This window comes from Trachinotus anak, unplaced genomic scaffold, assembly GCF_046630095.1.
Source record: "Trachinotus anak isolate AG129_WGS33_773 ecotype Australia unplaced genomic scaffold, CSIRO_AGI_Tana_v1 ptg000036l, whole genome shotgun sequence".
Taxonomy (NCBI): Eukaryota; Metazoa; Chordata; class Actinopteri; order Carangiformes; family Carangidae; genus Trachinotus; species Trachinotus anak.
Window position 1 is genome coordinate 389,465 of NW_027273887.1, and position 26,512 is coordinate 415,976.

The following is a 26,512-nucleotide window of genomic DNA, read 5'->3' on the forward strand; positions in this document are numbered from 1 at the left end:
TGTTGATGTGTTTTATGAGTTTTTCTATGAACAGACTGTGTTCTCCTGTAGCTGTGGTACCTTCACATTACTGATTATAGATTATTGTTCTTTGTTCTTAGAGTTTAAAATAATTAAAGTGGACGCTAAGTGTCTGTAAGTCACTTTACTTCCTGCTCACACAGTGTCACCGCACTGATCATCTCAAGACAATAAAGATTTATACATAGACCCAAGAGTCTCAATCAAGGCTAAAGACATGAGGTCATTCTGTCCCTGGTGATTGGGGGGGGGGGTCCTGCCTCTGCCTGCCTCTGCCTGCTGTGCTGAGAGGAGGTTGATTGTTATAGTAAAAAAATAATAAAATAATAATGGTAATAGCCATAGGTGTAACCTGTGACCTGTCCAGGTATGACCACGTTCATGTGAAAGAGGCAGAGTTTTTAATTATAAGCAGCATCATCAGAACCATGGATAAGGTGTAAATATGATCTGAGAAGAAACTGTGAACCTGCAGGTAACTTTATTTTCAACAACATCCAAATGTGACATTCAGCAAGGTGGAATCTGAACCATCTGATCACATGACCAAAAGAAACTGGATCAAAACCTGCTATGTGTCTGGACTGCCTGTGGTCAAATCCTGATTTTATAACTGACAAAACCAACAAACACATAAATGACAAAAAAGACAAAGACTGAGCTGAGATTTCAGATTCGTCTGTGTTCAGTTCAGATGAAGCTCTAATAGTTCTGATGTAGTTATTTAGTGATAAACTCTCCTCTGATTGTTAGAAGCTCTGTTTTAAAACCAGAGTGGATACATGGAGAGACTCCAGCAGCAGAACATCCACTGATCCATACAAACATCTATTGAGTTTTATTGTTAGACTTTATTCTCAACTCTTTTGTCCTTGTCAGGTTGCTGAACAGATGACTCAGTTTTTCAGGTATATGATTGGTCAGTAGTTTGGCTGTTGACATGTTTTGATCTGATCCTCTGAAGTTCAGCATCAGTTACCATGGTGATTGACCCCGATAACAGGCGAACCACCGTCATACATTCTGCTATCACATGTTGTGGTTGGTAAAAATAAAACAGTGTCTCTACTTCAGTCCCTGGTTGAGCCTCGATCAGAAGACCTAACAAACAATTGTGGGATGTGGTTCAGAGATCTGGATCCAGGCTGGTTCTGAACACAGTCAGTAGAACTAAAGAACATTAGATTCACACAGAGGTGAAATATTATTCAGCTTCATGATCAGAAAAAATGTTTTATTCTAAATGTGTTAAGGCTCAACTGCTGTGTGTGTGTGTGTGTTCGTGTTCATGTTTTAACCTGTGCTGAGGTGATTTGCTCTTTAAATAAACCATCAGAGATCTGACATCTGACCTGTGAACACACCTCCTCTCAATGAGCCCTGCCCCCATGGTGACATCACCATGGCAGCAGCTCAGAAAGAGGTTTAAACCTGCAGAGAAATTTCACATCGACACAGGGAAGAAGAAGAAGAAGAAAATGGCAGATTCAATGAGCCCTGACTCTTCATCTTCATCATCATTATCCAACAACTCCTCTTCCTCATTCAGAGACCTCACACACTCAGGTAACTGATCCTGAATCATCAGCTGTTACACTGTTAAAGTAGGAAGCTCATGAGATACAATTAAAAGCTCCAGAGCAGCTGCTAAATGGAACTGGTGGTTTTCTCTCCAAACAAATACGATCTGAGCATGGTCTTCAGTCAGTGGAAGTTTAGTTGTCATGGATACTTCTGAGTCCAGATCATTAGCTACAGCTGTAAGAGGTGACTGGTCATTGATAACTGGATGACGACATAATCAGTCAGCTGCTGGTTGGCTGATGTGAAAACCTCCAGGTGAATTTAAATTAATTAATGGACTACATTTTTAAACCAGCTAATTAACACACTAGTTATTTAGCTGTGAGCAATTACTTGTTTAATTTTAACAAGTTGCTTCACCTGCTAGTTAGCAACTACTTGTTGATTTTCATATGTGTTGTCAGGCAGCAGACAGTGAAGTTAACTCTTATAACCTCCTCTGTTAGTGAATAACCTGCTAGTTAACTGATCTCTGATGGCTTAACTAGCTGGTATGCAGGTTGGTTAGTGTGTTAATGATGCTGTTTTCACAGACAAAGCTGCATTGTTCTGATGTCAGCTGACTGGTCGTTGTGTTTCTAACAAGCTGCTTATTTGGGGGGAGGGGGGCGTAAGCAGCTTAACTAAGAAAAGTGAATTAAAAGCCTGAAGACAAAAAACAGAGGGTGAAACACTGAACCTGAGGCGCAGACATAACGTGAAGCTGTTGAATCTGTGATCCAGATTCAGCTGGTTGTTCTGAGTCAACTATGATGAAAGAAAGATGATGGACTGAGTTTCTGCTCAGCTTATTTTCTTCAACGTCAACTAAAACTTAGGTTCACAAGATGAAGATGATGATAGGTAGATAAATGATGAAGATGGCAGAGTCACAGTAGCACAGGAGGAAGGACTCAGATTATTCACTGACAAGTCAACAAACAAGTCTGCACTCTACAAAAAAAGTGTCAAATGTACAATTACTCATTCATGATTAGTTATTTATTATTATTAAGTAGAAACATATTTTTTCAGACAATTGTTGGTTGAAAAACTTCACAAACACACACACACACATATATATATATATATATATATATATATAGTTTGGCAGTTTGTGTATGTGTGTGTGTGAAACCATGAGGCCCAACCAAACTCAGCAATCAGGGTCGTCCTTGAAATTTCTCCCATCTGCGAACCATCAGGGTCCTGGTCTCCTCTCTTCTCCCTGATGTCTCAGTTAGTCCAGGTCCAGGTCTAGAAGAGTCCTAGTTGTACAGACTTGTTCATGTCAGAATGAAGTAAACTACTGAGCTCTTAAACCTTCACTGAGCCTTGACACAAGCCTGTCTCTGAGCTCTGCAGCAGCTCCTTCCTCCTCATGGTTTCTGCTCTGATCTGCATCGTCAGCTATGATACCTGATATAGACAGGTTTGTGTCCAGTCAGCTGATTGACCACTGGTGGACTCCAGGTGGAGAAACATCTGGAGATCATCAGAGAAATGGAGGTACCTGAGCTAAACTTAGAGTCATAGCAAAGCGTCTGAATACTTATGTCAATGTGATATTTCAGTTTTTACTTTTTTCTATTTTCACTTTGTCATTATATTTTTTTATGATTATATATTATATGAACATTGAGTGCAGATAGATGAGGGGAAAATGAATTTAAATGATTTTGTCATAAAAACAACATCAGCAGGTCCCATGGCTTTAAAATAAATCTGGTCTGTGTGTAAATTCATACATAGGGACTCAGCTGTGTGACCTTACTTTAACAGCTGCATCACATCGTTTTACTGTTTTTGTTAATAAAAGGTACCATATGAATGATGGTTTTATTAATATTAGTAGGAGTATTAGTGTTATTATTAGTGTCTCTGATACATTAATGTTTAGGCAGCATTATAACTCTATATCATGTTGCAGAGCTGTAACAAATCATGACACTTACAAACTAATCACCAGTAACTGCAGCTGTCGGACACATGCAGAGCAGCAGAAGTATGAAGACACACCACAGAAGAAGAGAGTAGTGATCAGGTGTCAGGGATCCAGATCAAATGTTTCTGTGACTGCATCAGTTTCTCAACATTTCACAGAAATCCTCACAGTGTTTGGTATGTGGCTCCCCCTCGTTAAAGTCCACATGACTTCTGATTTGTGAGTAGTAATCTGGATTATACTGGGAGGGTGGGTGAGTATGGGGTCATATGAAGACTTTATGTAATTTCAACATGAGGTGATTCTGATAAATTAAACTGTCCTGTGGTTAAATCTGTTTTTAAATCAGACAAAAGAACCAGAGGAAGAACAAATAAAACCTGATCTGCCCTTCTCTGTTTAACACTGGCACTGGATCGACTGATGAATTTGCTTCTCAACTTTGACCCTTCAACAGACACTGTGACCTTTACTCTCTGATGTCAAGATAAAAAAAAAGGTGTCACATATTTCATCTTTTGACAGAGCTGAGGCTTTAATCCACAAAACTGTGATTCAGTGTTTTTCACTTTTTACTTACTTGGGTAGATAAGAAAAGTTTAGGGCAGGTTGTGTTCATTCATGTAACTCTTTTAACTATCTGGGATGTTTGACTGTTACAATAAATGAGTCCTTCCTATTTTCAGATGAATAATGATAATAATAATAATCAATAATTTAGATTTATAGCAGCCCAACACACTGACTGAAAACTGATGACTGATGAAACCAAATGTAATTTCACTGTAATACAATCTCTACAACAACAGTAATCATAGTAATCCGTTTTATTTAGTGCTTTTCAAAATACCCAACAGAGCTTTGCATAATATATGAGAAATAATCAAAACACAATTCAAGCACATTAGGTAGCAGGTGACAGAGAGATCCAAAGGGAGGGGTCAGCCCTTCAGCTGACTGTTGTCATATGTGAAAACCTGATTCTGATGGTCATTATCCATCAGGCCCTGCGGTGAAAACCTGGGTTACAGTTCTGAATTTGAATAAGTTGAAGTTACCCATGTGAATGTCTGTGTGATGAGCATGTTGTTGTCTCTGTCAGTCAGCACAGTGTGTGTGTGTGTGTGTGTGTGTGTGTGTGTGTCCTCTCTCATTGTGTTTTCAGTGTAAATCTAACCCCCCCCCCCACCCTGCAGCCTTACAGCTCATCCACTGGAAACAACCAAAGAAGTCGGCAGCAGCGTTTGGCCTGTCATTGCTGGTTCTTATCTCTGTAGCAACGTTGTCAGTCATCAGTGTGGTGTCCTACCTCCTGCTGGCCTGCCTCTGTGTCACCATCACCTTCAGGTAATAACCAATAACAACGCACAGTGTCTGCAACCAATCAAAGCAGGTCCTGCTGTTAGATATGACTAGGTTGATGATCACACACACTGCTGGTCCAATCACAAATGTTATTCTAAATACTAAGATAAATCCAAAAAATACTGAGATAAATCCAAAAAATACTGAGATAAATTAATTGAATATTGTGATAAATTAAAAAAAATACTGAGATAAATTCATTAAATACTGAGATAAATTCATTCAAGGACAATTCAAGGACAAGCTCATTAAAGCACATTAACCATGCTTTATTCCTGGAAGTTTTGGCCAGTTGTTCCAAGTTTCTTGCAGCAGGGGGGAATGAAGGAGCTCATGCCCCCAGAAACCAAATGTTTGGGGTGCTAATTCAAAGGGCACACTCAGGTGCATGCAATCAAACCTGACGCATGGACAGCTGTGTTCAATGCAGCTCATGGTATTTCAGCTGCTAACTGTCCTCCTGGGGTAAAGACCAGCAAGTCTACCTGTGTGAGCTCACTGAGCAAGGCCACAGACAAGGGGAACTGTCTTACTTACCCAGAGAACTCAAACTCTGTTAGTAGCTATGTGCCTCAACCCCTTTCCTGTGGTCTCTGGCATATGTAAAAAGTGTCATCATGTAAAAAGGCAGAGAAATCTGGCTTATCACAAACCTCTCATGCATGTGTCTCTTTGTCTGTTGGTCTATGGAACTGCCAGTCTGCAGTTCCATCAAACCTGAAAACATTGCTCCTCTGATTTCCTGTCACTGATACACTCCTTTGACTTGACATGTCTCCAGCCCTCTAACTCAAAAAGCTGGTAAAGTACTCAACCTCATTCTCACCTGAAGTTGTGCTACAGATTGTCTAAAAGTCACACCTCTGCACCTCTCTGACCACTACTTCATTTGCTTCACTGTTTGTCTCCCTGATCTGTCATCCATCCACCACCTCTTGATTAATTCTGCCGCAACCTCCGCAGCTGGTCTCTCCCCCACTTCTTAGTACTCACCTCGGCTCTACCTCCTACTGCCACATTTTCCTCATTAGAGGTCAATGATGCCACAGAGTCTCTCTGCTCTGCTCTGAGCTCATGCCTGGATACTTTGTGTTCTTTATCTACCAAACCTTCCTCTAATCTGCCTCACCTATGGCTGACTGATATTCAAAAATTGCGAACCAATCTCTGAGCTGCTAAGAGAAAATGGTTCAAAACCAGTGACCCTACTGACCTCATGGAGGCTATGAGTAATTGATAGCCCTTCTCATTCAACACCAGGGCTGCCAACACCACTTTTTACAATGATAAGATCAGAAGTACCACAGATGCTCTGAAACTATTTCCACCTTTAAAACCTTATCCAATCCTCCTCCACCCCCACCAGACACAAAACCTCTCAGCCAATATCTTTGCTTCCTTTTTCACTGAAAAGGTGGCAGCTGTCAGCCTCCAATTCTCTGAACATCCCAGAGACAACCAGTCTCTGCTGGTTAAGGGCACACCACTCTCCACACTGCTCTCATGCCCTTCTCTGCCTCTTATGGTCAGGACCTATCCACCCTCCTCACTTAGCCCTCTAGCTGAGTGCAAGGCTCCAAAAAGTGCATTATGTTGTAGTCCTCTTAATCTTTTCGTCTCTTACCCCAACCAAGGTTGCAAGAAAGCTGGGTGTCATGTTTGATGACCAGCTATCCTTCTCTGACCATAGTGCACCTGTCTCTCAGTTGTGCTTTGCACTTTGCTCCATAGAAAAAAAATATATTACCTGACTCAGTATGCCACCCAGCTCTTGGTCTAGGCCATGGTTATCTCTTGCCTTGACTACTGTAATGCTCTTCGGGTGGACCTCACTTCACACACAGTGAAACCCTTACAGATTGTCCAGAATGCAGCAGGCTGCCTGGTCTTCAATCAGCCCAAAAGAGCACATATTATGTTACTCTGCTACTCATTGAGCTGCACTGGCTACCCATGACTGCCTGAATCAAATTCAAGTCCCTAATGCTGCCTTCATAGTGACTTCTGGGGTTGCACTCATCTACTTGAACTCAATCATACTCACTCACATCACTTCTTGGCCACTGCATTCCTCCAAGGAATGTCACCTGGCATTGCCATCTTTGCACACAAGGCAATCACAGTCTAGACTATTCTCATCTGTGGTTCCCTAATTTTGGAACTAGCTAAGAAATTCTATCAGAGCAGGGGTGTCCGTCTCTATCTTCAAGAATCTCTTGAAAAATCATTTCTTCTGAGAACACCTCATCTCCTAAAACCCTAAGATGTCTAACTGGCACACACTTTGCAATTTAAGTGCACTTCTTTATCAAATGTTCTTGCACTTATTGAATAGATGTATAACTTAGTACTTACACCAAGGTTTTCTACTGCACTGAAGTTTTACTGATGTCCCTCACTTGCAAGTTGTTTTGGATAAAAACGTCTGCCAAATGATCAAATGTAAAAATAAATGGGGTGGCCCGATGGCGGAGTGGTTAGGGTGCGTACCACACGAGAAGATGCTCTTAGCAGGCAAGCACCGGTTCGACTCTTTCCTGCGTGTCATTCCCCCTCTCTCTCTGCCCCTTTCCTGTCACCCTCTACTGTCCTGTCAATAAAGGCAAAAAAAAAGCCCCAAAAAATATCTAAATAAATAAATAAATAAATACTGAGATGTTTTCATTAAATATTTACAATTTTATTAAATACTGAGATAAATTAATTAGATATTATGATTATTATATTTATTTATTCATTAGATATTGAGTTAAATGTTCAATCATCTGAGAGTGGAAAAAACTCCCACTCACAGGAAATGATATCGTAATAACAGTTATCTGCTTCCTTCCTTCTGTAGGGTCTATAAATCTGTGATTCAGGCTGTTCAGAAATCAGATGAAGGTCATCCATTCAGGTAACACTCACATATGTCTTTCTATACTTGTCAGGACCTGAACCTTGACCAAGTTTGACCCTTGAAACGTAGTAAGGATTGGCTAACATGTGCCCACAATACAAAAATGTCTTTTCTACAATGTTTTAAAACTGATATATAATAATACAAGTAATACAAATTCAAACATACAGCCACACATATACACACTCCAAAGTTAATCAGTATTGACAAGAAAAAAAGTTAAAAACCAGCTTCAGATTTCCTGGAGGTAATACACTTAGTGAGCACTTTGTTAGGAACACCACATGAACACTGATTAGTTCTTCAGTTCTTCATGTCATGGATCCACCAGATGTCCCCTGAGACTCTGCTCCATGTTGACATGACTGCATCACATAATTTTTGCATATTTGTCAGCTGCACATTCATGCTACCAGTCTCCTGTTCAACCACATCCCAAAGGGGGTCTACTGGATCCAGGTCTGGAGACTGAACTGGACTCACTGTCATGTTGATTAAACCAGTTTGTGACATGGAGCGTTATCCTGCAGGAAGTAACCGTTGTACGGTGAACTGTGTCCATGATGGATGAACATGGTCAGCAGCAACACTCAGACAGACTGAGACATTCAGACCAGGATTGGTATTAAGACCCAAAGTGAGTCCAGAAAACATCTCCACATCACCACACCACACCACCACCTGGACAGGTTGAGTCCATGGATCCAGACTCTGGCCCTACCATCTGCTGCCTCAGCAGAAATGCAGATCCATCAGACCAGGTCTTCACCTGTCCAGTGTTGGTGAACCTGTGTCCACTGCAGCCTCAAGTTTCTGGTCCTGGTGACAGGAAGTGGACCCTGGCGTGGCCTTTGCTGTCATAGTCTATCCACCTCCAGGTTGATGTGCTGTTCACTCTGAAGCTTTTCTGCTCAGCTCAGTTTTAGAGTGGTTATCTGAGTGACCTCAGCCTTTCTGTCAGCTCCAACCAGTCTGTCCATTCTCCTCTGACCTTTGACGTTGACCTCTTTCATCAACACAGAGCTTCCACTCGCTGATGCTTCTGTGTTGGCTTCATTCTAAGGAAAAACTGTAGAGACTGTTGAGAGTTTCTGAAACTGCTGATCTCCTGGATTTTCTGACACTAACAATCATGACACATTCAAAGTCACTGAGTTCACTTTTTTCCTGATTCTGATGTTTGATGTAAATATTAACTAAAACTGCTCATCTGGATCTGCTGCTGTCACATGATTGGCTGATTGGATAACTGCATGAATAAGCAGGTGTTCCTAATAAAGTTCTTGGTGAGTGTATGTGTGACTGCTGTGAGCTGTGTTTATGGGACTGTTTCTAAAAACCAATATCTAGTATTACCCAATCACAAAAGTCATAGCAGTAGTAATAATAATGGGTACATATGTAAGACAACACAGATAAAGTTTTCCTCTCCTCCTCTGGTCTCTGGTCAGGTCTCTGTTGGAGAGAGACATCTCAGTGTCTTCGGAATCAGTCCGCCAGCTTGCTGATCAGTCTCTGATCCACCTGAATTGGTTTAGCAGTCAGACCAGGAGGCTGCTGCTGGTCGAGGATCTGGTTGACTCTCTCAAGGTCAGATTCATACAAAATGAGTTAGCATGGTGGCTAACTCTAGTTTGTATTTATATAAACAAGGTGTCCATGTGATGGTTAAAGGCATTTCCTTTATGGCCTAGTTATATTTTCTTTCAAACCTTGTGCACCCACCACCTGCATGGCTGAAGGCTAGAATCAGGGATGTTGGCAGGTTGGTGGCAAGATGTGGGCCTTGGAAAGCTGACCCCAGGCTAAGAAAGGGGAATCTATAGTTCTGTTGGAGGACTTTAAACACTGAAATGAATAATTGTGGAAACACCTAGAGGGAGGTGATTGGGAGATACAAACTGCCTGATGTAATGTAGCATAATAGTGCTTTGTTATTGGACTGTGCTGGTCATGGATTGTCCATCACAAATGCCATGTTCCAGTATAAGATGACTTATTAGTGCACCTCACAACAGAAGTTTATAGAGGAAAGGGCAATGATTGACTGAGTCATTGTAATTTGTCGTCAGAGCTGCAGCAGTATGTCATTGTGTAGGGGCACAGACCTGCTGCTGATCACTACCTGATGGTGAGATGGATAGTGTGGTGGGGGTGGTGCTGTATATACCCAGTAAGTCTTCAACCCTAACCCTAAATGTTTGTTCTCTAAATGTTTCAGTTGGCTGCTGTCATGTGGGTGATGACGTACGTTGGAGCTGTGTTTAATGGAGTCACCATCCTGATCCTTGGTTAGGCCGATTCTTTCTGGTTTTGATCCAGTTTTCTAGTCTGAGAGTTTCTGCTTCACACAGACTAATAAACTGATGTTGACTCTCTCTGTCCAGCTGACATCATTTTCTTCACCACTCCACTGGTCTACCAGAAGAAAAAGGTACCAAGACTCTAAAATGATTCAGCTCCTCTTACTCTTTTCTATGGGGCAAAATTCATGTTTGTGTTCTGACCCAATGACGAAGTTTGATTCTGTGAATCATTGTTTTATTCTCTGTGCTAGAATTAGACATAACCCTATTTACTGACCTGCATGTGGGTGTGTGTTTGTTCAGACACAGATTGATCAGAACATCGACTTGGTTCGTTGCAGATTGGAGGAGATGCTATATAAGTGAGTTCACATTAGGAGTTGCTGCAGCTTCACTGAGAACCTGCTCAGCTCTGCTTGTACTGTTCTTTGTAGGATAAATATTTTAATCCAATATCATTGTGACAGTGGTGAGTATTTGGCTTTATTATTATTTCACCTATAGTTTCAAGGATTGAATTTGAACAGAGAGAGGGAGGAGGAGTTCCAGAGAATCTAGTTCTTATGACATAACCACAGCTGTTGTTGGACCTCCATCTGGCCCTGAGTGAACCGCATATAGATCAGAGGGTGTGGTGGTTAATAAACACACTATTAGCCAATCATATCATTGCTCTCATCCCTCTTAAACTGCTTGTACCAATCATGGTGAAGTATGACAAAAACTGCTGAACGGGGAGATGCTGAATGACAAACTTTCAGCCAGAGGAACACGTTTTTATTTTTAAAGTTAGGCCAACAAGGTCAGGAATAAATGTTTACACATGTTGTGTTCATTGACATTTGTTATGTTTTTTCCTTTTTTGTTTCTTTTTTTTAAAAAAACATTTACCCTGTTTGTTTACACAGCAGCTAAAAATGGTTGATACTTTCATCTCTAGAATTACTGTTCAGTTAGATCTGTGGAGACACTTGTTAAGTCCACAGTCAGAGCAACAGATTGTAGAACTAATGTTTGTGTTGATGCTAATTGGCTCAGACAGGGCAGGTGTTCATGTTATTTTGTCCAAACCTTTGTAGATATGGCAGACAGGAAGGAAAAACACCCTGACATATTGTTTCTGTGCATCTTCAGGCTGCAGGACAGGTTACCAGGAGCTGTGAAAAGAACCAAAGCTGAATGACTCCCTGACATTCAAACACACCTGTGCACACTGTGGCTCCACCCTCTCCTCTGATTGGTCCATTTGTCAGTGACTCACCTGCTGAGTTTATTCTGAGTCTTGTTATAAAATCAAGACTGGGTGGTGAACTTTTGTTTTGTCAGGCATCAGTGACTGATGGGACCAGGAGCAGGCAACATGTGTTACAAAGTTATTATTGAAAGAAATTATTGAAAATTGATTTTAATAAGCCTGAAAATATACAACAAGCAAACACCAGAGGAAGACAGGCAGGTGGATTTACTGATACTGAAACAATCAATAGTCAACACAGCTGATGTTTCGTGTTCTGTTAACTGAGAAGTTGATTAATTAGCTTTCACTGTCATTAATTCAATTTTTACAGATATTATGTTTTTTGTGATGTGACCTCAGAGGTGTCTGTGTGTGCTCAGTAGCGGGTAGAGAAGCCATGGATCTCCATTTTTGAAATGTCTCGTTCGTTGGAGAAAACAGCACGATCAATACGAGAACTTGGACTGCCAACACTCTTCAGCCAGAGCTTCCTAAGAGACACAAGAAGACAGGAAGTTTGTTATTGTAGTTTTTCTGTTGATTTGGCTCCTCCTCCTCAGAGTGAGACCTGAACACAGACATGAAACACTTTGGTATGGTTCAGTGTGACATCACTTCCTGAGGATATCATCATCCCTGATGACCCTCCAGAGTAAAGCTTCAAAGAAAACAGAGGCTGCAGAACTTTATTGAGAGTCCTCCTGTCTTTAAGTGTCCTTCATGATATACTGTAGATAGGAGCTGATCACAGCTGATTCAAAATAATAATAATAATAATAATTTACAACAAGGAAATTACATGCACCAAGTGCATCACATGATAATGGGACATTGCAATGACATTTAAAAAGATAAAGGCTAAAAATGAGGTTCAGGTTGTAGCACAGCAAACTCACTGACTCCTGTGTTATTCTTCCTGTTTCTGACCCCCAAAGTTTTATAGAAAATGTGGTTAAAACAGAAGACAGAGGAATAACACATAACAATAACAGGAGTCAGTGAGTTTGAACATTTTCATGTTTAACTTTCAGTATGTGTTTTCATTTCTACAATTAACTGTACGGTTATATATACCGTGTCTGTAGAGGAGGCAACTCAGTCTGCTGCCATCAGGTGAACAACCTCACTGATTGGTCAGTGTGTGAACATCAATAAATCAATCAATCAAATTGTATTTGTATTGCACGTTTCATATCTGTTAGTAGAAACATCTTGTTTCCAGATGACTGACAAGCTGAAAATGAAGCAGTTCACATGTAAACAGACTAATCCACAACAGAAAAAAACTGAAGAAAAAAAACTCACATGTCATTGACTTTGTCCAGAGGGCCCTGGATTTGACCAATCACAGTGCCCTGTCGGGTGTTCTTCACCCAGCCACTCAGACCCAGACTCCGGCCCTGATCCTCTGTGTACTGACACACAATGGAAAGTAACTAAGTCCTTTTACTCAAGTACAGGAGGACACTCTGGAACTTTTTCAAAAGCAGCTCCACCTGGAGCAGCTACAACAGTGAAATGCTGCAGAAGTATCGATGACTCTGGATCAATGATCTGATGATGTCAGAGAGAATCAGAGATCAGAGCTTTGGGCTCCCCTTGGAGGAGGGGGTGGGACCTAGCTTAGCCTGCTGCTTCCACAATTGACTCCCATCAGCTGAGTAGTAGTAAGTAGTATTAGTGGTGAAAATAATAACAGTAGTGGTAGTTAAAGTAATATAAGCAGTAGTGTTAAAAGTGAAAGTACTAGTAGTGGTAGTGTTATTAGTAGCAGTTGTAGTCGTTGTAGTATTAACTGACATCATCTGATTCACTTTTTTGTTTCATTTTATGTTTATATTTGAATGTTTAGATGGAAACAGCAGAGAACAACAGTTCATTCATTCATTCATAAATCCAAAACTTAATCATTTGTTTATTCATTCATCCATTATCTATGAAGTTTCCCCTGCAGATCTGCTGGCTGAAATGAAAGCATTTTATTGTATCTTATAATCATTATGATTATGTCATTATAACAATATAATAACATTATCATAACAATAATATCATTATGTGAAGTCTAACATGAATCTTACCATTCTGAAGCAAACACCTGAAAACAGACAGAACAAAAACCTCAGTATTCTCTCATTATAAACATAATAACATGCAGTTTATAAATATGTATATAATATGTAAATCTCACATCTTAAAAATAATTACACTACTACACAAATTTTACTGCATATATTTACTTTATATATTCACTATATTTACTGTATGTTTACTGTATGTTGTCACTATATTCACTGTATATATTTATTGTGTCTATTAACTGCATGTACTATTCACTATATTTAATGTGTATATATATATATATACAGTGTATATTTACTATGAATATAAAACTGACTATTAATAGAAGTCAAAGAGAGAAACATATGAACACTGTAGAAATATTATAGAGAATCTACACACATACAAACATATCAACAGTAGATACATACATAGTGACATATATGTGCCATGTAACATGTGACCTACCCTGCACATTCCCAAAAATCTCAAAGTCCACTGAAGTCAGTTTGTTTTCAGACATGACAACCATAAACAGATAAAAGAAAAGCCCAGACAGAAACATGTCAGTCCACCTTAAATTTAACACTGAACACAGCTGTGTTTATTTTTATGTCTGATATTTAAAACCTCTCTGACACCACTTTCAAAATAAGAGCAGCTTCCTGTAATGTCTGTCAAATTAAAAACATCTATGTCAATCTGAGCAGTAATAGAAAACTTTAATGAAAATAATTTTATTTTTAATGTTGAAAGATAGTGCAGTCATTTGTCTCCTTATTTTGACAGCATGAGAGACTTCCTAGTTTGTGTTTTGTCCATTGAACCTTCTACAAAACAGGATCTTCAAAAACAGATGACATGAATTCAAGCAGATATTTTAATTAAGGACCAAAAACACATGCTTCATTAACAAAAACTTTGTGAAATGTCTCAGAGTGTGTCTGCAGGTTTCTGAAGATTTTCTCTGATCAGACAGGAAATACTCTGAACCTCACTGAGAGAGCACACCAACGAGTGGCTTCATCAAAAACTAGTGAGACAGGTGAAGCAGATGACACAGGTGACACAGGTGAGACCCAAAGGGTGCAGTGATGGTCTGATGTGAATTGAACACAACATTCACTGAAATGTCTCTGCAGAAAGTAAACGGTTATGAAAAAGGTGGAAACAGCCACCTGACAAAGAAGATCAGATTTATCTGTGTGAAAAACATGTTGTTACACTACATAGTATTATATTAGGTATATCCATAACAAACACTGAAGACATATAAATCATTTTTCATTAGCACTTTTGAAAGAGTCTGATGTATTTTGATAATGCACTGAATCTGGATGTGTTTCTGATGTTGTGGAAATGTCCCTCCCAAAACAGTGACAATATAAAACAGGGGTCTGCAAGTAAGTTTGGCTTTGGGCCATTTTTTTACTAACATATTACATGTTTGGCCAGAGCGTAATTAAAGGCAAATTTTAAGAAACTGATTGATAAAAATGCAACTTAAATTTACTTTATTTTGTGGCCACAGTCACATATATAAGTTTAAATGACTCATAGAACCGATGTTACTTTTTCATATCACATCATATCTCTGCTATTTCAGGTCTATCAAGCAAGCGACAACCTTTTGAACTTCCTGTCAGAATTTTTCATAGTAAAAGATAAAAACTTGTTCGAAATAAAGAATTGCACAAATTGCTTTTATTTCGTAGACAAAATTGCTTTAGTGGGTAACTGTTATTGCTATGATGGAAATCAATTTTACAACCAGGCGCTGTACACTGTGCCTGAAGTGGCATGGTTGTGTCTGTCATTCACTCTCAAGGTGGATTAAAGTATAATAAGTATCTTCAGGTGGCAGGAGATTCTCTATTTCGACATTAGCTACATCTTAATGTGAGACTTTCAGTTTGATATTCAGATTTGAAAAATCCGATTATGAAAATAATTTGTCAGGCCATATATTATTGCTAGCGGGCCAGTTTTGGCCTGTGGGCCGCCTGTTGCCAACCACTGATATAAAACATCCATAATGGTGTGTGTGTGTGTGTGTGTGTGTGTGTGTGTGTGTGTGTGTATATATCTATATATATATAGATATATATAGATATATTTTATATATATCAGAGGTCTCATGGTGTGTTTCCTTAAAAGATAAATATGAATATTTATGTTAGCTGCTTGACTTGTTCATCAGTTTCAGCTTCATCCTCAAACACAAACTGTTGATATGTTAATTCAATGAAGGTCAACCTCAGTCCCCAACAGAAATGTCCTAATCAAAGCTGTAGACAAGTAGTCACCAGGTGTTTTCCTAGTCAAACAAGTGCTCTGAAGAGGAAGGATAGAGCAGCTCCTAAAGCCAAACCCAGAGACAGAAAGAAAGCCATGATGGCACCAGCTGTTTCTGCTTCATGAGGAGAAACATTCCTGTGGAACAAGAGATATGTGATATTAATATTTCAGTTCATAATGTAACTTCATAACAACATGTTTCATGTTAAATAGGGTTAGGGTTAGGTTAGGGTTGATTGTTCATTAGTGAAGTATCAGTTTCTTACTTTGGTCCATAGCACATGCAGAGGCTGGCCAGATATCCGTTACTGAAGGCGAAGACAATCATAAAGATGATGAAGAAGCCGTCATGGTGGAATAAGATGGGCAGGTGGAGACGAGGCTGGACGTTACACAGCATGAAGAGAGGGATGAAGACCAGGCGACACACAATGGAGATGGGGAGTAACACGCTGTCTTTCTGAGGCTGGAGACAAACACAATAACTCACCAATAAGCAATTTATCAGCTGTATTCCCTCCAACCCGGGTAGAGATAGACTGTATGAACCAGGTGGAGACAGAGGATGTGTTGGTGTGTTCGGTGATTATTAAAATTAAAATTAATTGAAATTACTAAAATTTATGCCGGAGCTGTTGAATGTTTGATACAAAACCCACCCACATACAGATGGCTGTTAAACTCCGCCCGGCCCAGTCACACAAGTTAAAGAGCAGGAAACAGCTGACCGGGATGAAGTAAAGGTCTGTGAAAGATCAACCATGAAATGAAGTTAGTGACTCCGCCTGTATGACCTCCATCCAAAACTAACAGTGGTCATGTGATCAATGAGAAGTAAACCTTCACACAGAGGTCAAAGGTCAAACACCAAAGGTTACCACAGATGGATAAAAGACCTTGCTTGACTATTTCATCTTATTCAACTGCACATGTGGGCAAACTGTGAGAGAGCAGAGCAGAAACATTTCAGAGTTCACCCAGGTAGCTGAGGTCTCCATGGTTAAAACCACCTAACGCCGACATTGTCAACATTTTTAAAAGACTGAGAAGCACAAACACAACCACAACAGAAGCCTGCACTACAAAGCAGGGTCAACAAACCCCAGATATCTTTCTGTTGTCTGGTTTAACTGAACCTAACATTGTCCTGATAACTTTCAGTTTGTTCAGTTAGCTCTGGGTTTATCTGTCCAGGTACAAGCTTGTTTATGTAAAAGAGATGGAGTTTTTAATTATAAGCAACATTATCAGAACCATGAATAAGGTGTTAATATGTTATGAAAAGAAACGCTGATACCTGCAGGCAAATTCAGGTTTAGTGACGTCATAAAGTGAAATTCAACAAGGTGAAGTGTAAACAAACTAGAAAAGAAACAGTAGAAATAATTTCAATGATTAAAGTCAGACTTAGGATAAAGTATGAATAAGAACACAAATTACCATTAAATTTGTCTCAACAATAACAACAAGAACAGTAGGTGTGAACCTACCCCAGGAACCTCTGTCATTGAGGGTGGATTTGATGTCAGCAGTGATGGCAGGAAACATGCCAATGGTGACAGTGAAGGTGAAACAGACAGAGACAGCTAACATCCAGATCTGAAAGTCAAAAGTCAGCAGGAGGGGGTTAAAGGGTTGATAACACACATTATTAATGACAATTAACATTACAGGTAAATGTATACCCCCCAACTATGACCTGCATCTGATTTTTCATGCTCTACTAAATAAAACTCACAGAACATTTCTACTGGAGACTCAAACAAACAGATGACAAAAAACTCATCCATGTCCCCACATCCTTGATTGATTATTGATTAGTTTCTATTTTGAGTTTTGCCTGAATACTGATCATCACTACTGAACTGATGCTGTTTGATCAGAAACGTGATATAATTAATGATTTTGTTAATGATTCAGTAAACATCACCAGGTCAAAACCTAATATATGTCTGGACCATGTGTGGTCAATGTGCAAAACTGAGGACGTAGTAGAAAACCGTTGTTTTTGTACAGCAGTGAACAACTGACATCATTGTGTTGTATTATCATTCTGTCTAATGTCTTTATCTGTCCTCTTCTCCCCTCCTCTCTGTGCTCACATATACAGTGTTTTCATTCAGCTGAATTCACAGTAAAGCTGATCTCATTGACATGCTTTTGTGATGATCTGCAGGGAGTTCTTCTCTCCTGCCTGTATGTGTATGTGTGTGCGCTGGTTTGTCTTGCTCTCTGTTTAGACATTCAGATTTATTCACTCATTAATTGAAAGTGAGGAACGCCATTCCAGATCATTCTGGTCCACTTTAACCCTGACCGAGAGTTGCCGGCAGGGGTGCCCACAACTTTCAGGCAGGGCCAATCAGGAAACTCCAACTCAGTCACATGGTCACAACTTTGAACACTCAACTCTCTAAGTCAGTCAGTCAGTCAGTCATGACCATTTGTCATTACAGGCCTTGCCCAGCTGTTCAAGCAAAACTGATTGTTGTGTTTCTGACCTTCTTAAATATTTTCACCATGGAGACATTCTGTTGTCTGGTCTGACCAGGTGCTTCCTCTTTACTCTCTGAAGGAGAAGAGGAAGGTTAGTCTTGCAGTTACAAGCACAGGTGCATGCACAGGTACAGGTGCATGTACAGGTACAGGTGCATGTGCAGGTACCAGTACTCATATAGATACAGGCCAGAAACAAAGTTTTAGTACCGAAAGTGTTAGTTTTAGTGTGGATCGGGATTTTTTGTACCTGTGTTCATCAGATTCACTGAGTTCTCCTTGTCTGGTCTCTGTTTTCTGTTTCTGTCCTGATAAAACTGGAAAAACTCCTGAAAAATCAAGAACATATTTCTCCCATGATGAACCATCAAAACAAAAGCTCATCTAACTGATTAAATTTTACCACCAGTCTGTAACTGATGACAGAAATAACGTGAATAAATCAACCTCACTAACAGAAATAAATGTTCCTGTTTGCAGCTGCAGGGGGAAGCACAGCTCAATTTTTTTAAACTTTTATTACATGTATTTATGTTGCATTATTGATATAATAAGTAATATCACAACTATCTCACAACCACTTGCAGCTCAGCTTTCGCAGGAAACTAGGGTTGCTGTTTTTCACATCACGCAGGTGTGTACAAGTAACTATAAACAGTGAGAGTGACATGATCAAACCTGAGCAGAAGCTTTAGTGATGTCACATTTAATGAACTTCACTTCCTGTTTCTCTGATGCTGTAGTTCAGGGACGTTAGGGAGTGTTGTGTCACTTCCTTTGGGCATGATCAGCAAACCTTTCAAAGTTCTGATGATGTGATCAGGTGGACTCACTGTGACAAAAGAAACTTAACTAAAAGGTGTGTGTGTGTGTGTGTGTGTGTGTGTGTGTGTGTGTGTGTGTGCGCATGTCATGTGTGTCAGGTGTGTGTGATGTTAAGGTGTGAGTTACCAGTTTAGGCAGCAGGACATAAGAGAGAAGGGACAGAAAAATAACCACACAGGCTGTGATGAAATAACCAAACGCTGCATCATGAAGTTCAGATCCACCTACAGGAGAGGAAGGAAGGAAGGCAGAAAAAGAAGGAGGAAGGAAAGAAGGAAGATAAGAAAAAAAATAGAAAATAAATGCATCAACCACACAAGACCAGAGGAGATATTGGAGAGTTATCAGTTAGTTATTGGTAAGTTATTGATCAGACTTGCGATGGCGCAGATCATGGCAAAGGCAGCAAAGGTTCCAGCAAGTCCCTGACCACTCATGATGGGAGTCGTATAAGAAGCAGGCAGCAAACCGGCCATCCCAAACAGACTGCCCTGCAGCACTGCCCCAAAGGCTGTGAACAAACAGCAAATAAACTGCAGCACTGTCCCAAAAGCTGTAAGGAAAAAAAAACCTCAAGAAAAAGATTGCCCTGCAGCACTGCCCTGAATGATGGAAACAGACAAACAAAGAAACTCACAGTTGATAATGACAATTTTCACCATGGTTATGGAGAAGAATGGCAGCGGCTCCAGAGGAACTTTGACGAGGACAGCAGTGACGATGAAGACAAACATGATGATGAGCAGACTTCCCATTACACGCAGATGCTGAGAAATACTGACAGAACAAGGAGGAGAAGAGGATGAAGAAATGGCTGAGAGCTTAGGGTGTCTCATTAAGAAGAAAAGCAGCTCTTTACTGAATGAGGATTTACCCCTTTATCACACACCCACGTTTCTGTGCACAAGCCTGAAAATAATATACCCAAAGTAAGTAAGCTTTAGTTAGGGAAACAATTTGGAGAGACAAATCCGAACCAGTCCTGTGTCAATAACTGCTGCAGTGATGTGAGGATCCTAAAATGCTTTGCTCAGAGAGAAGGATTTGGGTTTGAACTTGCTGGCTTGGTCTTTTTGTGTGGAGTTTGCAGGTTCTCCTCGTGCCAGCATAGGTTTCCTGTAGGTGCTCCAGTTTCCTCCCACAGTCCAAAGACATGAAGGTTAGGTTAATTGGCAACTCTAATGTGACCCTTGAAAGTATGTGTGGTATAGCTAATGGATGGATAATAATATGAAATGAATCATTTTTTTTCTGAAGGACACCTAGAAACTGCCTTAAGGATTTCCAAACCCCTGAAACCCCCTAAACCCCCTCCTCTAGGACTTCTGGACACTCTTGGCATAACAATAACATTCTCACACCGCAGTGAGGTCATGTTGGGTTTTTTGTCCTGTCTCCATGTCTTGTCTTGTCATTTCCTGCTTTATTTTGAAAGAAACTCTCCTCTCGTTTCAGGTCACTTGCCCTCCCTCGTGTGTCTTGGTTTGATTGTCTAAGTGTTTCCACCTGTCCTTCGTTACCATGTGTTTAAGAGTCTGTGTCTCCCCTTGTCTTGTGCCAGTGTGTCGTCTATGTCAGTGTCTGTATGCGATCATTCTAGCCTTCCACAGTTTTGATACAACTTGGAATCCTGTACCTTTTGGTTTTGTTCTTGTTCCTCCTTGTCAAGTGATTTTGTTATAGGTCTCTTAGTTTAGTTCCTCCAGTTTTCAGGAGTGTTTTTTGTTAGTTCAAGTCTGATTAAGTAATAAAGACCTTTTTGAGAACACTATCCTGCATCTGCGTCCTGACTCCTAGCCTGGTTGTGACAAACATCTCCTCTCATGGATCCCCACAAAGACCTGAGCTGTCTTAATGACCTCTGGAACTTCTGAAATTCTACAAGAATTGAACAATGATCTGAAACTCCCCTTGGTACAACACAACAATGTTCCATCCTCAAGGACTTCTGGAATCAGTATAAAAATCTCAAAACCCCTCCAAAAACTTCAGCCTGAAAGCTTCTGGAACCCCCTGAAGGACATCTGCAACCCATTCAAAGACCTGGCATGCCTGTCATGACCCCACATACCCCTCAAACCTCCACCTTGTAAAAGAACTCCTCAATTTATACAAAATTATCCCACACACACCACAAAAACCCTTAAAGAATTAAGAACCCCCTCGAGAAACAATGAACCTTTTTAAAGACTAAGAATACCCTTTAAAGATGTGTGAGACCCCTGAGTTAAGACCAAAATGCCGTCAGAGTCCACTGAAACCCTATCAGGTGCCTCTGTAACATCCTGAAAAATAGATTATACCCTCATATAGACATGCCTTTTGATTCAGGGTCTGAGACCACTGAGAACTCTTTAAGCCCCTAAAGAGCTCTAAGCACCCTGAAGAACATTTGGAAACAATTTAAACCACCTTTCAAGGATGTGTGAAACCCCCCCCACCCCCTTTCAGTGATGTAATACTCACAGTGTGTGCAGGAAAGAGTTGAGGCAGGTGCAGAGCAGCAGTGGCAGCATGGCACACAGTGTCATCACATTGTTGAATTTAGCCTCCAAAACGCTGCGATGTTCACCTGCTTCCTCTGTCCTATTGGCTGAAGAATCAGCCAATGATGAGTCCTTCAAACGGTTGGTGAAGTACTGGAGATGAAGAGTGGAACTGAGAGGACTTTTACATGTTGCTTGAATTCTTCTTACAAATCTACTGTTATTCTAATATTAGTATTAGTGTTGGGGCAGCAGGGTGGTGTGTGTGAGACTGAGTCAAAATAAAATACAATGTATGTCTATATGGTAATGAAAGAACACGTCACCCTTTCCAATATCCAGCAACTACTCAATTGTTCCCTTTTACCAACATATATTTCATATGGACCAGAACAACAATGATATTCAATGTTCCTGTGATATCACCAACTGCTAAAAAGGTCACCTTTTGGTAAATCAAAGAAATACGTTCCCATTTGGATCTGGTTCATTAGCGTAGTGTGTTCATTTGAATTACAATGCACTTTGTCATGATTTTGACAATGGCAGTGATTTCATTTTAATTTTCCTGTGCAAATGAAAATACTTCACATATACTAAGTTAATGTGTTTATAAAATGCTAAAAAAGGTATTAACCTGACATGCAATGATCATTGAACTACAGTAAAGATAAAAACAATGCTTGCTCATTTTCCATATTTAATAGAACGATCTGACTGAGCTTTCAGTTCATTCCAACCACTTGAACATCAGCTTCTTTTACGTACTGCTTTTTGTTCTTTCTGTTGTTTTGTCACTTTAGTTTTTGTTTTTTTAGTTGATGTGTGAGCAACATGCTACTTCTCTCTTGCTCAAAATAGATGCTGGTTCAGTGTGTGGATGGAAAGAGACAGGAAATGATGTCATACCATGGTAGCAGTCATGAAGAAGTTCCACGGTAGCAGTGTCCCCAAACCAAGCAGGAAAAAAATCAGCCACACGCCAAAATACCTTTCAAAATAAAATGTTAACCTGTTATTGTTAAGCAGGAGGAATATCAGCCACACATAAAAATACCTTTCAAAATAAGTGGATATTAACATTTATAACATATTTACAACAACATAAATAATCTCACTTGTCTTTTGGTGAGCTCACTGCCATTTTATCCTGAAGACCTGATGGACTGATGGCGTGATGGAGTGATGTATTAATAGACTGAAAACCTATGAGACATTGAGAGGGTTTAGAGCAGCTCAGTATGAGAAATGGATAAAGAGAAGTGAAAGAGCTGAAACAACCCTGATCAGGGAATGAATGAACCAATAGATTGATGAATTAATGAACATGGATCAGTGGTTCTCAAAACTGCTGCTGCAACAACTTCATATTAAAATCATAAAAATATAAAATGTGTTAAATATTTTTGACGTGTTCCAGCTCAGATCAGTGATGTCACAGCTTATAGTTACTGGTTGTCATGGTAACAGAACTCAGACTGACAATGACAGACTCCTGCATTACTACACAACCACTACTATCACTGCCACTATTGCTATACTACTAATACATTACTATTACTACTACTACTAATACTACTACTACTACTACTACTACTATCAGGTTATTAAACCTTAAAATAAACAGACTTGGTATTAAAGGATATAAAACATTTCTGCTGCATTGAAGGTTCAAGAGCACAGTGGCCTTCATCATTCTTACATGAAGACATCTGGAACAACCAGAACCCTTTAGAGCTAGACCTGGAATAACTGAGATATTGGGGAGAAGGGTCTTGGTAAGAGAGGAGACAAAGAACCTGATGGTCACTCTGGCTGAGCTCCAGAGATCTTGTGTGGAGATGGAGAAACTGCCTGAAGGACAACCATCATTTCACCTCTCCACTGATATGGGCTTTATGGCAGTGTCCTGATGAAGCCTCTCCTCAGTGATGGTTTATAAAAAAGCAGCTATAGGACTCAGAGACTCTGAGAAACAAAAAACTCTGGTCTGATGAAACCAGGACTGAACTGTTTGGCCTCAGTTCTAAGAGTCAGGTCTAGGAGGAAACCAAACAACGCTCATCACCTGAACAACACCATCTCAGGCTGTGGGGGACAGGGAGACTACTCAGAACTGAGGGAAGGGTGAATGGAGCAAAGTACAGAGAGGTCCCTAAGACCTAGTCCAGAGCTTAGGACCTCAAACTGGGCTGAAGGTTCACCTTCCAACAGGACAATGACCCTCATCACACAACCAATACAACACAGGAGTGGCTCAGGGACATCTCTGTGAATGTCCTTGGCCTGAACGCAGTCCAACATCTGGAGAGATGTGAAAATGTCTCTCCACTGACATCCCCATCAACCTGACAGAGCCTGGGAGGATGTGTTGAGAATAACAGCAATAACAGCATTCTAAAATCCAGATGTGTAAAGCTTGTGACACCAGAACCAAGAAGACTGGAGCCTGAGATTGCTGCCAAAGGTGCTTCAACTAACTCCTGAGTAAAGTGTCTGAATACTAACGTCAATGTGATATTTTAGTTTTTCCCTTTTAATAAATTTGCAAAGAATTTCTAAATTCTGCTTTGACGTTGTCGTTATGGGGAATTGAGTTTAGATTGATTAAAGAAAAATAAATTGAATGATTTTAGTATAAGGCAGCAACATAACAATGTGACAAAAGTGAAGGGATCTGAAGAACTTCTGATGGCACTGTAGTTTATACAAACCTGTGAATCAAATCTTTGTTCATGCTTCCAGCTCAGAGGATCATGTCCTGAGAATTAAAGGGATTTTTTATGCAATTTCAAAAACATGATAGTTCTGTAAATCTGCTCTGGATTGCTCTTTTCTATGACCAGATGCATCTCAGTAAACAGAAATTGAATGTGAATGAATGTGGAAGTATATAGAGAGGTGAATTTTCTGTGAGGATGAAATACAGTTTCAATCTTATATTACATTAAATTTCAATTTTATTTGACTTGAGTTACAAACTAATGAATTGAATTTCAAATCATGCTCTTTAGATTCAGTTTTTGAATGCAGTCATTCAAGTTCAATCATAAAAAAGCAAATTACTGTATGTGATTCACATTTAGTCTTATCATTCAAGTTGAGCAATTTACATAAAGACGCAAGCAGCAGTTACCAGGGTCCAAGTGGCTGGCAAGCATGTTGATACTGTATGCATAAATTGCTACATTGTTGCTTAAGTGGGACTTTGGTCATTTGGAGTTCTAAGCCCGGGACCTTCATTTCCCCAGAGGAGGTGAATTACTGACTGGCCACATATCTTTTCACATGTAGAACCCTAACCCTAACACTTGAAAACAGTCAAAATAACGGTGTGAAAGTCTGGGGGAAAAAAAAAAAAAATAAAAAAAATAAAAAAATAAATCACACACCATTCTGCTGGTTTTGGGAGTTTCATCAAATATGTCGGTAATATTGAATTCAACACTTAAAAAGGAAATTTATACAGTGCAAATTACAGTGAGATAATGAATATCATTGCAAAAACATTTTGAAACAATTAATAGACTGTCTGCATCAATTTTGGTCACATTTGATTGAAAACTTATGCAGATATGTGTTGATTGATTTTGCATATTTTATCTAGTTTGATTAATATATTCCACTTTCTTACCTTCAGAGTTTGTGTCAAATATCTACAGATGAGCAAATAATGTTAGCTAGTTTCTAACTTAGTTACTACTGCTTTAGGTTACAGTTTAGCTAACTAACAAATGTGGTTTATATTGACACTTCTGGCGAAAGTTTGGTGTCTCAGAAAAAAAATAAACTGAAACTCTCCAAATCAGAAGTTATTTCAAAATAAAAGACATCAGACCATGGCAACCCTTCCCAGAACACTGCTAAAACAACAAACAAACCTGGAAATGCCTCACCCACTGTGAAACAGGAATCTAAGACCATACAATTTGAAACCAGAACATAAACTGGTTAATGTGGTCGTGCTGATGGAGCAGTAAACTACCCACTGTCCCATGATCCTTGTTATTATTGGTCTTATCATTAGTCCAACTAATTATCCTATTATTGTCTGTTTATTATTGCTGGTCTTATTATTATTTTACATCTATGTTACATCTATTTTACTATGTGGAACTTGCTGTACTTCCAGTGGTTTATAGATACAATTAAAAAATGAAATTGGTAATAACATATTTATTCAGACAGTGGTCTGATGTCACCTTTGCTTGAGTTGTTTTTGTCCTCTACATTTTTAAGACCAACAACAAAAGAAACCTCTTTGTTCTGGAGCTAATCACCATGATAGTAAAACAACCAAATCTATCTAATTAGGGTTAGGGTGGCATGAATATGTTTTTACCTTCAGTGTGTCTGTAGGACGACAGATATTTTCCTCCTTGATCACTTCTTTCTTCTGGTTTATTAAATCCTCAGGTATATGTTTTAGTGTTTAGAGTCAGTTTGTTGAAGAGTTATTCATTTAAAGTTTTGTCTTCAGTCAGTTTTTGTCTCGAGCTTGTTGCGAAATCTTTCTTCCTCTGTCTGTCACGTTTTTTTTAAAATTCTCTTCCCTCTGTAAAAGCTCTTCCTCCATTTGGCTGTCTCTTCTCCTTCTGCAGTTTCAGCAGAATCAGATCTTCATCTGCATAACCTTTGACCTTTGACCTCTGATATCAGTCAGTTCAGTGGACTTTGTTTCGTGTAAATGTTGATGAAGTGATAACACATTAGAGCAACACCACAGTTTAGTTACAGAGAAGAGACTAAACTGAAGTATTTGTGTGTAATTAGACAAAAAGAAAACAGATTCATTATGTTAAAAGAGCGGAAACTTTGTGATTTTTAAATGTTTATTTCTTGTCTGCATAGTCAACGGCTTCACTTCAAGAACATGATGAAGCATAAATGTTTAGTACAAACATATTAAATGTCTGTCAAAATTAATTCATAAATTAATTTAAAAAACAGATTTCTTGAAATTAAACAAAACAAAATAACAAAGAAAACCTACAAAATAAAGTAACTTAATAA

General features: G+C 39.4%; 3 protein-coding genes across 6 annotated transcripts; 1 reads left to right on the plus strand and 2 right to left on the minus strand.

Moving 5' to 3' along the window:
- Positions 1–283: 283 nt before the first annotated feature.
- On the plus strand, positions 284–12,510 carry LOC139614737 (reticulon-3-B-like). The gene is made up of 8 exons (XM_071472263.1): positions 284–1,587; positions 4,726–4,876; positions 7,734–7,790; positions 9,245–9,383; positions 10,015–10,084; positions 10,181–10,227; positions 10,403–10,461; positions 11,234–12,510. The coding sequence occupies exons 1-8, from the start codon at positions 1,395–1,397 to the stop codon at positions 11,280–11,282; spliced, it is 765 nt and encodes a 254-aa protein (XP_071328364.1). The 5' UTR covers positions 284–1,394; the 3' UTR covers positions 11,283–12,510.
- LOC139614738 (acylphosphatase-2-like) lies at positions 11,547–13,975 on the minus strand. The gene is made up of 4 exons (XM_071472264.1): positions 13,863–13,975; positions 13,415–13,431; positions 12,642–12,751; positions 11,547–11,827 (listed from the first exon to the last, which is right to left on the minus strand). The coding sequence occupies exons 1-4, from the start codon at positions 13,957–13,959 to the stop codon at positions 11,713–11,715; spliced, it is 339 nt and encodes a 112-aa protein (XP_071328365.1). The 5' UTR covers positions 13,960–13,975; the 3' UTR covers positions 11,547–11,712.
- A 281-nt stretch (positions 13,976–14,256) lies between these two features.
- LOC139614736 (equilibrative nucleoside transporter 1-like) lies at positions 14,257–26,300 on the minus strand. Of its 4 annotated transcripts, XM_071472261.1 has the most exons (15): positions 25,842–26,300; positions 25,134–25,155; positions 24,214–24,260; positions 22,618–22,705; positions 22,409–22,490; positions 21,480–21,652; positions 19,651–19,790; positions 19,390–19,566; positions 19,140–19,237; positions 18,439–18,517; positions 18,194–18,261; positions 17,183–17,291; positions 16,352–16,437; positions 15,959–16,158; positions 14,257–15,827 (listed from the first exon to the last, which is right to left on the minus strand). In XM_071472261.1, exons 4-15 carry the CDS (start codon positions 22,641–22,643, stop codon positions 15,716–15,718), a joined length of 1,350 nt encoding a protein of 449 aa, XP_071328362.1. In that variant the 5' UTR covers positions 22,644–22,705; positions 24,214–24,260; positions 25,134–25,155; positions 25,842–26,300; the 3' UTR covers positions 14,257–15,715. The 4 variants fall into 4 exon arrangements, with proteins under 4 accessions (XP_071328362.1, XP_071328360.1, XP_071328359.1 ...); XM_071472259.1 differs by lacking the exon at positions 25,134–25,155; XM_071472258.1 differs by lacking the exons at positions 24,214–24,260; positions 25,134–25,155 and having other exon boundaries at positions 25,842–26,296.
- Between the last annotated feature and the right edge of the window lie 212 nt (positions 26,301–26,512).